The sequence below is a fragment of the Colius striatus genome, chromosome 2, assembly GCF_028858725.1.
Source record: "Colius striatus isolate bColStr4 chromosome 2, bColStr4.1.hap1, whole genome shotgun sequence".
Taxonomy (NCBI): Eukaryota; Metazoa; Chordata; class Aves; order Coliiformes; family Coliidae; genus Colius; species Colius striatus.
The window spans coordinates 122559956-122572572 of NC_084760.1; the positions used below are offsets into that span (position 1 = coordinate 122559956).

At 61.1% G+C, this 12617-nt stretch overlaps 1 protein-coding gene across 1 annotated transcript in view; it reads right to left on the bottom strand.

Moving 5' to 3' along the window:
* LOC133624872 (leucine-rich repeat-containing protein 14-like) overlaps window positions 1-10599 on the bottom strand; it is a 36201-nt gene extending 25602 nt beyond the window's left edge. The window contains 1 exon segment of the mRNA XM_061989665.1: window positions 10578-10599. Within this exon segment, the coding sequence (XP_061845649.1) occupies window positions 10578-10599 (22 nt within the window).
* Between the last annotated feature and the right edge of the window lie 2018 nt (window positions 10600-12617).

The window sequence follows — 12617 nt, forward strand, 5'->3', positions numbered from 1 at the left end:
GGTGAGGGGAGAAGGGGGTGGTGAGGGGCACAGTGTGAGCACAGGGATGGTGATGGTCACCGGGGGGGTGAGGGGACATGCAGCTGGTGAGGGGACACGGGGGTGGTGAGGGGATAAGGGCATGTTGAGGGGACACGGGGATTGTGAGGGGACACGGGGGTGGTGAGGGGAGAAGGGGATAGTGAGAGGAGAAGAGGCTGGTGAGGGGACACGGGGCGGGTGAGGGGACATTGGGCAGGTGAGGGGACACGGGGGTGGTGAGGGGACAAGGGCGTGGTGAGGGAAGAAAGGGATGATGAGGGGACACGGGGGTGGTGAGGGGACACGGGGATGGTGAGGGGACACGGGGGTGGTGAGGGGACACGGGTGGGGTGAGGGGAGAAGGGGATGGTGAGGGGAGAAGGGGATGGTGAGGGGAGAAGGGGATGGTGAGGGGAGAAGGGGGTGGTGAGGAGCACAGTGTGAGCACAGGGATGGTGATGGTACACGGGGGGGTGAGGGGACATGCGGCTTGTGAGGGGACACGGGGGTGGTGAGGGGATAAGGGCATGTTGAGGGGACACGGGGATTGTGAGGGGACACGGGGGTGGTGAGGGGAGAAGGGGATAGTGAGAGGAGAAGGGGCTGGTGAGGGGACACGGGGCGGGTGAGGGGACATTGGGCAGGTGAGGGGACACGGGGGTGGTGAGGGGACAAGGGCGTGGTGAGGGAAGAAAGGGATGATGAGGGGACACGGGGGTGGTGAGGGGACACGGGGATGGTGAGGGGACACGGGGGTGGTGAGGGGACACGGGTGGGGTGAGGGGAGAAGGGGATGGTGAGGGGAGAAGGGGATGGTGAGGGGAGAAGGGGGTGGTGAGGGGAGAAGGGGGTGGTGAGGGGCACAGTGTGAGCACAGGGATGGTGATGGTACACGGGGGGGTGAGGGGACATGCGGCTGGTGAGGGGATAAGGGCATTTTGAGGGGACACGGGGATTGTGAGGGGACACGGGGGTGGTGAGGGGAGAAGGGGATAGTGAGGGGAGAAGGGGCTGGTGAGGGGACATGGGGCGGGTGAGGGGACATTGGGCAGGTGAGGGGACACGGGGGTGGTGAGGGGACAAGGGCGTGGTGAGGGAAGAAAGGGATGATGAGGGGACACGGGGGTGGTGAGGGGACACGGGTGGGGTGAGGGGACAAGGGGATGGTGAGGGGAGACGGGCATGGTGAGGGGAGAAGGGGAGGTTGAGGGGAAAAGGGGGTGGTGAGGGGACATGGGGCAGGTGAGGGGCCACGGGAGTGGTGAGGGGACACTGGGATGGTGAGGGGACAAGGGAGTGGTGAGGGGAGAATGGTATGGTGAATGGACACGGGGATGGTGAGTGGACAAGGGGATTGTGACGGGTACAGTGTGGGCACAGGGATGGTGAGGGGAGATGGCGAGGGGAGATGGGGATGGTGAGGGGAGATGGGGATGGCGAGGGGACATGGGACTGGTGAGGGGACACAGCGGGTGGTGAGGGGAGATGGGGGTGGTGAGGGGAGATGGGGATGGTGAGGGGAGAAGGGGAGGTTGAGGGGACAAGGGGGTGGTGAGCGGACAAGGGGGTGGTGACGGGGCGCGGGGCATGTGCGGGGACACGGGGGTGGTGAGGGGACACGGGGATGGTGAGCGGAGAAGGGGATGGTGAGGGGACACGGGGATGGTGAGGGGACATGGTATGGGCACAGGGATGGTGTGGAGCACGGTGTGGGCACAGGGATGGTGTGGGACACTGTACATGGACAATGAGGGGACATTGTGTGGGCACAGGGATGGTGTGGGGGCACAGTGTGGGCACAGGGATGGTGAGGGACATGGTGTCGGCACAGGGATGTTATGGGACATGGTGTGGGCACATTGATAGTGAGGGGACACAGTGTGGGCATAGGTAAGGTGGGGGGACACGGTGTGGGCACAGGGACAATGAGGGGACACGGTGTGCGTACAGGGATGGTGAGGGGACATGGTGTCCGGGCACAGGGATGGTGGGGGGCCACAGTGTGGGCACATGGATTGGGAGGGGCACAGTGTGGTTATAGGGATGGTGTGGAACATGGTGTGGGCACAGGGATGGTGTCGGACATGGTGTGGGCATAAGGATGGTGTGGGACAAGGTGTGGGCACAGCGATGGCGTGGGACACGATGTGGTCACAAGGATGGTGTGGGACACGGTGCGGGCACAGGGATGGTGAGGGCACACTGTGGGCACAGGGACAATGAGGGGACACGGTGTGGGCACAGGGATGGTGAGGGGACATGGTGTGGGCATAAGGATGATGTGGGACAAGGTGTGGGCACAGCGATGGTGTGGGACATGATGTCGGTACAAGGATGGTGTGGGACACGGTGTGGGCACAGTGACAATGAGGGGACACGCTGTGGGCACAGGGATGGTGTGAGACACAGTGTGGGCACAGGGATGGTGAGGGGCACAGTGTGGGCACAGGAACAATGAGGGTCCCATCCCAGTCTCATCCCACCCCTAGGGTACCATCCCAGTCCTATCCCATCCCACCCCTGAGGTCCCACCCCTGGGATCCTATCCCATCCCAACCCTAGGGTCCCATCCAGTCCCATCCCATCCCATTCCATCCCACCCCTGGGGACTCATCCCACCCCTGGGGTCCCATTCCATCCCATCCCAACCATTGGGTCCCATCCCACCCCAACCCTGGGGTCGCATCCAATCCCACCCCTGAGGTCCCATCCCACCCCTGGGGTCCCATCCCATCCCAACCCTGGGTCCCATCCCACCTCTGAGGTCACATCCCACCCCTGCGGTCCCCTCCCATTCCACCCCTGGGTTCCCATCCCATCCCACCCCTGGGTTCCCATCCCATCCCACCCCTGGGGTCCCATCCCATCCCACCCTTGGGGTCCCATCCTAGTCTCAATCCACCCCTGGAGTACCATCCCAGTCCTATCCCATCCCATTCCATCCCATCCCACCCATGGGGTCCCATCCCATCCCACCCCTGGGATCCCATCCCATTACATCCCATCCCACCCCTGGGTCCCATCCCATCCCACCCCTGGGGTATCATCCCATCCCAACCCTGGGGTCCCATCCAGTCCCCTCCCACCCCTGGGGACCCCTCCCACCCCTGGGGTCCAATCCCACCCCTGTGAACCCATCCCAACCCTGGGGTCGCATCCAGTCCCATCCCATCCCACCCCTGGGGTCCCATTCCACCCCTGGGGTCCCATCCCATCCCACTCCTGGGGACTCATCCCACCCCTGGAGTCCCATCCCAACCCTGGGGTCCCATCCAGACCCATCCCAACCCTGGGGTCCAATCCAGTCCCATCCCATCCCACCCCTGGAGTCCCATCCCATCCCACCCCGGGGTCCCATCCCACCCCTGAGGTCCCATCACACCCCTGGGGTCCCATCCCATCACACCATTGGGGACTCATCCCACGCCTGGGAACCCATCCCACCCCTGGGGTCCCATCCCAATCCATCCCATCCCATCCCTGCGGTCCTATCCCACCCCTGGGGTCCCATCCCACCTTTGGGGACTCATCCCACCCCTGGGGTCCCATCCCATCCCATCCAACCCCTGGGGACCCATCCCAACCCTGGGGTCCAATCCAGTTCCATCCCATCCCACCCCTGGGGTCCCATCCCATCCCACCTTTGGGGACTCATCCCACCCCTAGGGTCCCATCCCATCCCAACCCTGGGGTCCCATCCAGTGCCATCCTAACCCTGGGATCCCATCCCACCACTGAGGTCGCATCACACACCTGGGGTCCCATCCCATCCCAGTCCTGGGGACTCATCCCACCCCTGGGGTCCCATCCCATCCCACCCCTGGGGACCCATCCAGTCCCATCCCACTCCTGGGGTCCCATCCCATCCCACCTCTGGGGACTCATCCCACCCCTGGGGTCCCATCCCACCCCTGGGGTCCCATCCAGTCCCATCCCAAACCTGGCGTCCCATCCCACCCCTGAAGTCCCATCCCTGGGGTCCCATTCCAAACTCAGGGTCCCATCCCACCCTTGGGGTCCCACCCCTGGGGTCGCATCCCACCCCTGGAGTCCCATCCCAGTCCTATCCCATCCCACCCCTGAGGTCCCTCCCCTAAGGTCCCATCCCATCCCACCCCTAGGGTCCCATCCCATCCCATCCCACCCCTGGGGTCCCATCCCACCCCTGGGGTCCCATCCCATCCTATCCCACACCTGGGGACCCATCCCACCCCTGGGGTCCAATCCAGTCCCATCCCATCCCACCCCTGGGGTCCCAGCCCATCACCCCTTGAGGACTCATCCCACCCCTGGGGTCCCGTCCCATCCCACCCCTGGGGTCCCATCCCATCCCACCCCTGGGGACCTATCCAACCCTGGTGTCCCATCCAGTCCCATCCCAGCCCTAAGGTCCCATCCCACCCCTGGGGTCCAATCCAGTCCCATTCCACCGCTGGGGTCTTATCCCACCCCTGAAGTCGCATCCCTGGGGTCCCATTCCAACCTCAGGGTCCCATCCCACCCTTGGGGTTCCACCCCTGGGGTCGCATCCCACCCCTGGGGTCCCATCCCAGTCTCATCCCACCCCTGGAGTCCCATCCCAGTCCTGTCCCATCCCACCCCTGAGGTCCCACCCCTAAGGTCCCATCCCATCCCAACCCTGGGTTCCCATCCCGTCCCATCCCAACCCTGGGATCCCATCCCAACCCTGGAGTCCCATCCCATTCCACCCCTGGGGTCCCATCCCATTCCACCCCTGGGGTCCCAACCCGTCCCATCCAGTCCCATCCCAACCCTGGGGTCCCATCCCAGCCCTAAATTCCCATCCCTGGGGTCCCATCCCAACGTCAGGGTCCCGTCCCACCCCTGGGGTCGTATGCCACCCCTGGGGTCCCATCCCAGTCCTATCCCATCCCACCCCTGAGGTCCCACCCCTGGGGTCCCATCCCAACCCTGGTGTCCCATCCAGTACCATCCCATCCCATCCCATCCCATCCCATCCCTGGGGTCCCATCCCATCGCACCCCTGGAGTCCCATCCCATCCAACCCCTGGGGACTCATCCCACTCCTGGGGTCCCATCCCATCCCACCCCTGGGGACTCATCCCACCCCTGGAGTCCCATCTCATCTCATCCCACCCCTGGGGTCCCATCCCATCCCATCCGAACCCTGGGGTCCTATCCAGTTCCATCCAATCCCAACCCTGTGGTCCCGTCCCACCCCTGGGGTCCCGTCCCAGCCCTTGGTGCCGCAGGGTACCGGTGGGGTTGCCAGGGTTGATGATGCACAGCACCCGTGTGCAGCAGTGCCGGCGGCCCTCGGCCAGCGCCCGCCGCAGCTCACTCAGCGCCAGTGCCCAGCACCGTTCCTCGTCCAGGTAGTAGCCGAGCTGCACGGCCCCCAGCTCGGCGATGGCGGCCGAGTACAGCGGGTACTGCAGGATGGGCATCAGTACCGCGTGCGAGAGGGCGCTGAGCCCGTCACCAGCAGCTTCAGGATTGTCTGAGGGCATTGGCATGGCATGATGGGGGGCGACGGGGGGCTGCGGACACGATGGGGGGGGACACGGGGATGGTGAGGGGACACGTGGATGGTGACGGGAAAAGGGGGTGGTGAGGGGCACAGTGTGAGCACAGGGATGGTGATGGTACACGGGGGGGTGAGGGGACATGCGGCTGGTGAGAGGACACGGGGGTGGTGAGGGGACACGGGGGTTGTGAGGGGAAAAGGGGATGATCAGGGGACACGGGGATGGTGAGGGGACAAGTGGGGGTTGAGGGGACATGGGGCTGGTGAGGGGAAACGGGGGTGGTGAGGGGACAAGGGCATGGTGAGAGGACATGGGGGTGGTGAGGGGAGAAGGGGATAGTGAGGGGAGAAGGGGCTGGTGAGGGGACACGGGGGGATGAGGGGACATTGGGCAGGTGAGGGGACACGGGGGTGGTGAGGGGACAAGGGCGTGGTGAGGGAAGAAAGGGATGATGAGGGGACACGGGGGTGGTGAGGGGAGAAGGGGATGGTGTGGGGACACGGGGGGGGGTGAGGGGACACAGGGGGTTCAGGGTACAAGGGGTTGGTGAGGGGACATTGGGCAGGTGAGGGGACATGGGGGTCGTGAGGGGTCACGGGGCTGGTGAGGGGACACGGGTGGGGTGAGGGGACACGGGGATGGTGAGGGGAGAAGGGAATGGTGAGGGGACATGGGGGTGGTGAGGGGACACGGGGGTGGTGAGGGGACACGGGGGTGGTGAGGGGAAAAGGGGATGGTGAGGGGACATGGGGGGGTGAGGGGAGAAGGGGGTGGTGAGGGGACACGGGGGTGGTGAGGGGAAAAGGGGATGGTGAGGGGACATGGGGGGGTGAGGGGAGAAGGGGGTGGTGAGGGGAGAATGGGATGGTGAGGGTAGATGGGGATGGTAAGCGGAGAAGGGGAGGTTTAGGGGAAAAGGGGGTGGTGAGGGGACATGGGGCAGGTGAGGGGCCACGGGAGTGATGAGGGGACAAGGGGGTGGTGAGGGGAGAACGGTATGGGGAGGGGACAAGGGGATGGTGACGGGTACAGTGTGGGCACAGGGATGGTGAGGGGAGATGGGGATGGTGAGGGGAGATGGGGATGACGAGGGGACATGGGACTGGTGAGGGGACACAGCGGGTGGTGAGGGGACACGGAGTGGGCACAGGGACGGTGAGGGCACACAGTGTGGGCACAGGAATTGTGGGGGGACACGGTGTGGGCAAAGGGATTGTGAGGGTACACTGTGTGGGCACAAGGATGGTGTGGGACATGGTGTGGGCACCGGGACAATGACGGGACACGGTGTGGGCACAGGGATGGTGAGGGACACAGTGTGGACACAGCGATGGTGGGGTCTCGGTGTCAGCACAGGGACAATTAGGGGACACAGTGTGGGTATAGGGATGGTGTGGGTCACGGTGTGGGCACAGGGATGGTGTGAGACATGGTGTGGGTACAGGGATAGTGAAGGGACATGGTGTGGGCACAGGGACAATGAGGGGACATGGTGTGGGCACAGGGATGGTGAGGAGACGTGTCAGCAAAGGGACGATGTGGGGACACAGTTTGGGCACAGGGATGTTGAGGGAACACAGTGTGGGCACAGGGATGGTGAGGGGACATGGTGTGGGCAGAGCGATGGTGGGGGCACGGTGTGGGCACAGGGACAATGAGGGGACATAGTGTGGGCACAGGGATGGTGAGGGGACATGGTGTCGGAACAGGGATGGTGTGGGGACACAGTTTGGGCACAGGGATGGTGAGGGAACATGGTGTGGGCATAATGATGGTGTGGGACTCGCTGTGGGCACAGTGATGGTGAGGGCACGGTGTGGGCACAGGGACAATGAGGGGAAACGGTGTGGGCACAGGGATTGTGTGGGGCACGGTGTGGGCACAGGGATGGTGAGGGGCACAGTGTGGGCACAGGGATGGTGAGGGTACACGAGGGGGGTGAGGGGACATGGGGGAGGTGAGGGGACAAGAGGGGGGTGAGGGGACACGGGGGTAGTGAGGGGAGAAGGGAGTGGTGAGGGGACACAGGGGTGGTGAGGGGACAAGGGGGTGGTGAGGGGACACGGGGGTTTGAGGGGACACGGCGGGGGTGAGGGGAGAAGGGGGTTGTGAGGGGAGAAGGGGATGGTGAGTGGAGAAGGGGAGGATGAGGGGACAAGGGGATGGTGAGGGGTACGGTGTGGGCACAGGGATGGTGAGGGGAGAAGGGGGTGGTGAGGGGACAAGGGCGTGGTGAGGGGACACGGGGACGGTGAGGGGAGACGGGGACGGTGAGGGGACATGGGGACGGTGAGGGGAGAAGAGGTTGCTGAGGGGACATGGGGCTGGTGAGCGGACCCGGGGGGATGAGCGGACACGGGGGGGGTGAGCGGACATGGAGGAGGTGAGGGGACACGGGGGGTGAGGGGAGAAGGGGCTGGTTAGGGGACAAGGGGGTGGTGAGGGGAGAAGGGGATGGTGAGGGGACACGGGGCTGGTGAGGGGAGAAGGGGATGGTGAGGGGACACGGGGGTAGTGAGGGGACACGGGGGTGGTCAAGGGAGAAGGGCATGTTGAGGGGACATGGGAATGGTTAGGGGAGACGGGGATGGTGATGGGAGAAGGGGATGGTGATGGGAGAAGGGGATGGTGAGGGGACACAGGGGTGGAGAGGGTACACGGGGATGGTGAGGGGCACAGTGTGGGCCAGGGATCGTTAGGGGACACCGGGATGCTGAGGGGATAAGGGGGATGGTGAGTGGAGACGGGGAGGGTGAGGGGACAAGGGGGTGGTGAGGGGACATTGGGCAGGTGGGGGGATACGGGGGTGGTGAGGGGAAAAGGGGATGGTCAGGGGACACGGGGGTGATGAGGGGACACCTGGGAGAGGAGGGGACACGGGGATGGTGAGGGGAGAATGGTGTGGTGAGAAGAAAAGGGGTTGGTGAGGGGACATGGGGCTGGTGAGGGGAAACGGAGGTGGTGAGGGGACAAGGGGATGGTGAGAGGACATGGGGGTGGTGAGGGGATAAGGGCATGTTGAGGGGACACGGGGATGGTGAGGGGACACGGGGGTGGTGAGGGGAGAAGGGGATGGTGAGGGTAGTGGGCACAGGGATGGTGTGGGACACAGTGTGGGCACAGGTATAGTGTGGGACATGGTGTGGGGGCACAGGGATGGTGGGGGGACACGGTGTGGGCACAGGGATTGTGAGGGGACATGGTGTGGGCACAGGGACAGTGAGGGGACATGGTGTAAGCACAGGGACAATGAGGAGACATGGTGTCGGCACAGGGATGGTGAGGGCACAGTGTGGGCACAGGGATGGTGAGGGGCATGGTGTGGGCACAGGGACAATGTGTGGACACGCTGTGGGCACACGGATGGTGTGGGACATGGTGTGGGCACAGGGATCCTGAGGGGACACTGTGAGCACAGGAATGATGGGGGGACACGGTGTGGGCACAGGGATTGTGTGGGACACGATGTGGGCACAGGGACAATGAGGGGACACGGTGTGGGCAGAAGGATGGTGAGGGGATATGGTGTGGGGGCATAGGGATGGTGAGGGACACAGTGTGGGCACAGGGATGGTGAGGGGACATGGTGTACGTACAGGAACAATGAGGGGACACGCTGTGGGCACAAGGATAGTGTGGGACACGATGTGGGCACATGAATGGTGACGGGACACAGTGTGGGCATAGGGATCGTGAGGGGACACGGTGTGGGCATAGGGATGGTGTGGGACACGGAGTGGGCACAGGGATGGTGTGGGACATGGTGTGGGTACAGGGATGGTGTGGGGGCACAGGGATGGTGGGGGGCTACAGTGGGGGCACAGGGATGGTGTGGGTCATGGTGTGGGCACAGGGATGATGAGGGGACATGGTGTGGGCCCAGGGACAATGAGGGGACATGCTGTGGGCGTAAGGATGTTGTGGGACACCGTGTGGGCACAGGGATGGTGAGGGGACACAGTGTGGGCACAGGGATGGTGTGGGACATGGTGTTGGCACAGGGATGCTCGGGGGACATGGTGTGGGCACAGGGATGGTTTGGGACACAGTGTGGGCACAGGGACAATCAGGGGACATGATGTGGGCACAGGGGTGGTGGGGGGACACGGTGTGGTCATAGGGATAGTGGGGGGACACGGTGTGGGCATAGGGATGTTGAGGGGACATGGTGTGTGGGCACAGGGATGGTGAGGGGACACAGTGTGGGCACAGGGATGGTGTGGGACATGGTGTGGGCACAGGGACAATGAGGGGACATGGTGTGGGCACAGGGACGGTGAGGGGACATGGTGTGGGCACAGGGATGGTGAGGGCACGGTGTGGGCCCAGGGACAATGAGGGGACATGGTGTGGTCACAGGGATGGTGTGGGACACGGTATGGGCAAAGGGATGGTGAGGGCACATGGTGTGGGCACAGGGATAGTAGGGGGACACAGTGTGGGCAGAGGGATGGTGAGGGCACGGTGTCGGCACAGGGACAATGGGGGGACACGGTGTGGGCACAGGGATGGTGTGGGACATGGTGTGGGCACAGGGATGGTGAGGGACACGGTGTAGGCACAGGGATGGTGGGGGTACACAGTGTGGGCACAGGGACAATGAGGGGCCAGAGCTGCGGGTGGCACCGGGACAGGAGGTGGTGGTGACTATCGTACCTTTTCCCTCTTTGTCTCCCTCTCATTCTTTTCTTTGCTTCTCCCACTTTCTATTGTTGATTGTTGTGGGGAAAATAAAGTAATTCAGCACTCGACTCCCCAACCAACTTGTCAGGAGCTTACAGTAAACAATTTGCTTTGTGACCAGAGACATTTTTGAGATGGGAGTCTCACAGGGCCTAATTCTGTTCTGTCATTCTATCCTCTTTGGGACATAGCTCCACCGCAACACAGGTGGTACAGACTAAAAGCACGGAAACTAAAGCATGTTATGCAGGGGGAGTTGAAAAGAATTACTTAAACTATAGACAAGGGTGCGAAGTGTTGGAATAGACAAATCTCTCAATTTATTTTATATATAAAGGGCACGGGGCCTCAGAGCAGACTCACCGCTGGCATTTCTGCCGGACATAAAGGCACAACCATTCGCCATCTCCTTTGTGCCTCGGGCCACGTTTCCAGCTGCCGGGCTCGGGGTGAGCGGCTGCGGTTGGGTCCGGGCGAGAGGGTGAAGTGCTGCGGCGCTGAAGCCCCGACCTTCTGTTCCCAAAGAACGGAACCCGGGCCGCTTAGATTTCTGTTCTGCGTATCCATTGTAGTTCACCGATTCTAATTTTCAATGTTTTTATTATTTCCTTAGTCATCTTTGCCTTTAAATTTGTCTGTTGCCCTGTATCTATTTGCTGTCTTTGCTCTATTTGTTTTCCTTTTCCCTTGCCTTTCCTTGTTTTTTTTTCTTTCTAGATCCATTTTAGTTTCTGATCCCATTTCGTAACCTTTTCCCTTTATTTGCCTAATATCCACTGATTTTATTTGTTCCTTCTGTTCCTGCTTTTGTTCCATTTGCCACTCCTAATTTTTTTCAATATTTATATTGAAGCTGCTCAATGAGCGTTACCAAGTGAACAAATGTTTAAAACTACTGACTTTCATGGCAACCATATGGTCAGTCTGTAGAAGAATCAAGGTGAAAAACAAATGCATCTATTGAGCCTCAGATACTTCTCCCAACTAACTCTTTCTTCCCTAATCTAAGAAGTCGTAAATAGTGATGGACCACGAGGCATTTTTGCAGAGACAGCCACCAGCAAGGGGAAGAGAAAGATAACCGGGCGATGATAACAAAAGGAGCGCCTGTGCCAAAGCGACCAGAATCCAGGAGTTCATCCAGCAGATAACTGAGGAAGACCATCAGAAAGACCCCCTAGAGGAAGCAAGTGACCACCGCAGCGACTGCAAAAATGTGAAATAGACGCAATTCCTGTGAAGCGATGAACTGTAAAGATGTTTAAATAGGCATGTTTATAGCAAATAACCCCTTGAAAACTGTCGAACGTTCACGTTTTGACATATAAAAGAAGCATACTTCAGTCTTTCCGCACGCACGTTTGGCGGAAGGATCCTCTGAGCATCCGGCGCCACATTAAAGAATACCTGCTTCATAACAGCCCTGTTGTTACCGAGTCTTTATTTGGTATTGGCATTTGGGAATATACTTGGTTCCATACAACAGGAATTTGAATCCCTTTTACAATAAGCTGGCTGCTAAGTTCAGAACATTCTGGCAGCTCTAGTATCAGCCGGTGAGTTCTGCAGTATACAGAACTGTCTTTGGTATACTAACATTAGTTGTAATTTGGCTTTTGACTACTCGTGTTCTGTTCACTGGATTATAGTTGTCCTGCAGTATCGATTGTCAAGATTGATGTGGATATCACTCAGAGTCTAAGCCCAGCCGCCCCCGGCCCCTCTGACACCCAATGACAAGCTGGAACACAGGGGGACTTATTTTCTACCAAAATTGCCTTGCCTTCTAACAATTATTGTGGGTAATGTAACCGAAGATGCACCGCCCCACCACCTCCAGGGCTTTGACAGAGTGCCCGCCTTACGGCCCGTTAGTGCAGCTCCGCAGCCACGCGCTGCAGCGTCGACCCTGACAATTTACCCGGTGCCTTCGCTCCGTGGCGAAAAGCCGGTACCGCAGCCCCTGTCGATGGCCGATAGCCGGTAGCGCCATCCCATGGCGAAGAGCCGGTACCGCAGCCCCTGTCGATGACCGATAGCCGGTAGCGCCATCCCATGGCGAAGAGCCGGTACCGCAGCCCCTGTCGATGGCCGATAGCCGGTAGCGCCATCACGTGGCGAAGAGTCGGAACGGCCGCGCCCGGTAATAGCTGGTGCTCGGTACCGCCGCCATGTGGACAAACTGCGGTCCTGCGACCCGAGACACGCGCATGCGCAGTGACGCCCGTGACAGCGCTGGTGCTGCGCATGCGCAGCGGCGCCTGTAACACCGGCAGCGGGGATCTTTTCAGCTATGTTTCGTAAATTATTAGGGTTACAGCTCTATTAGCAATGGTATTTGGTTTAATTGTATACGCACTAGCAGACAGAGCGTAAATTTAGGGTTAAAAGGAGCGAATTTGA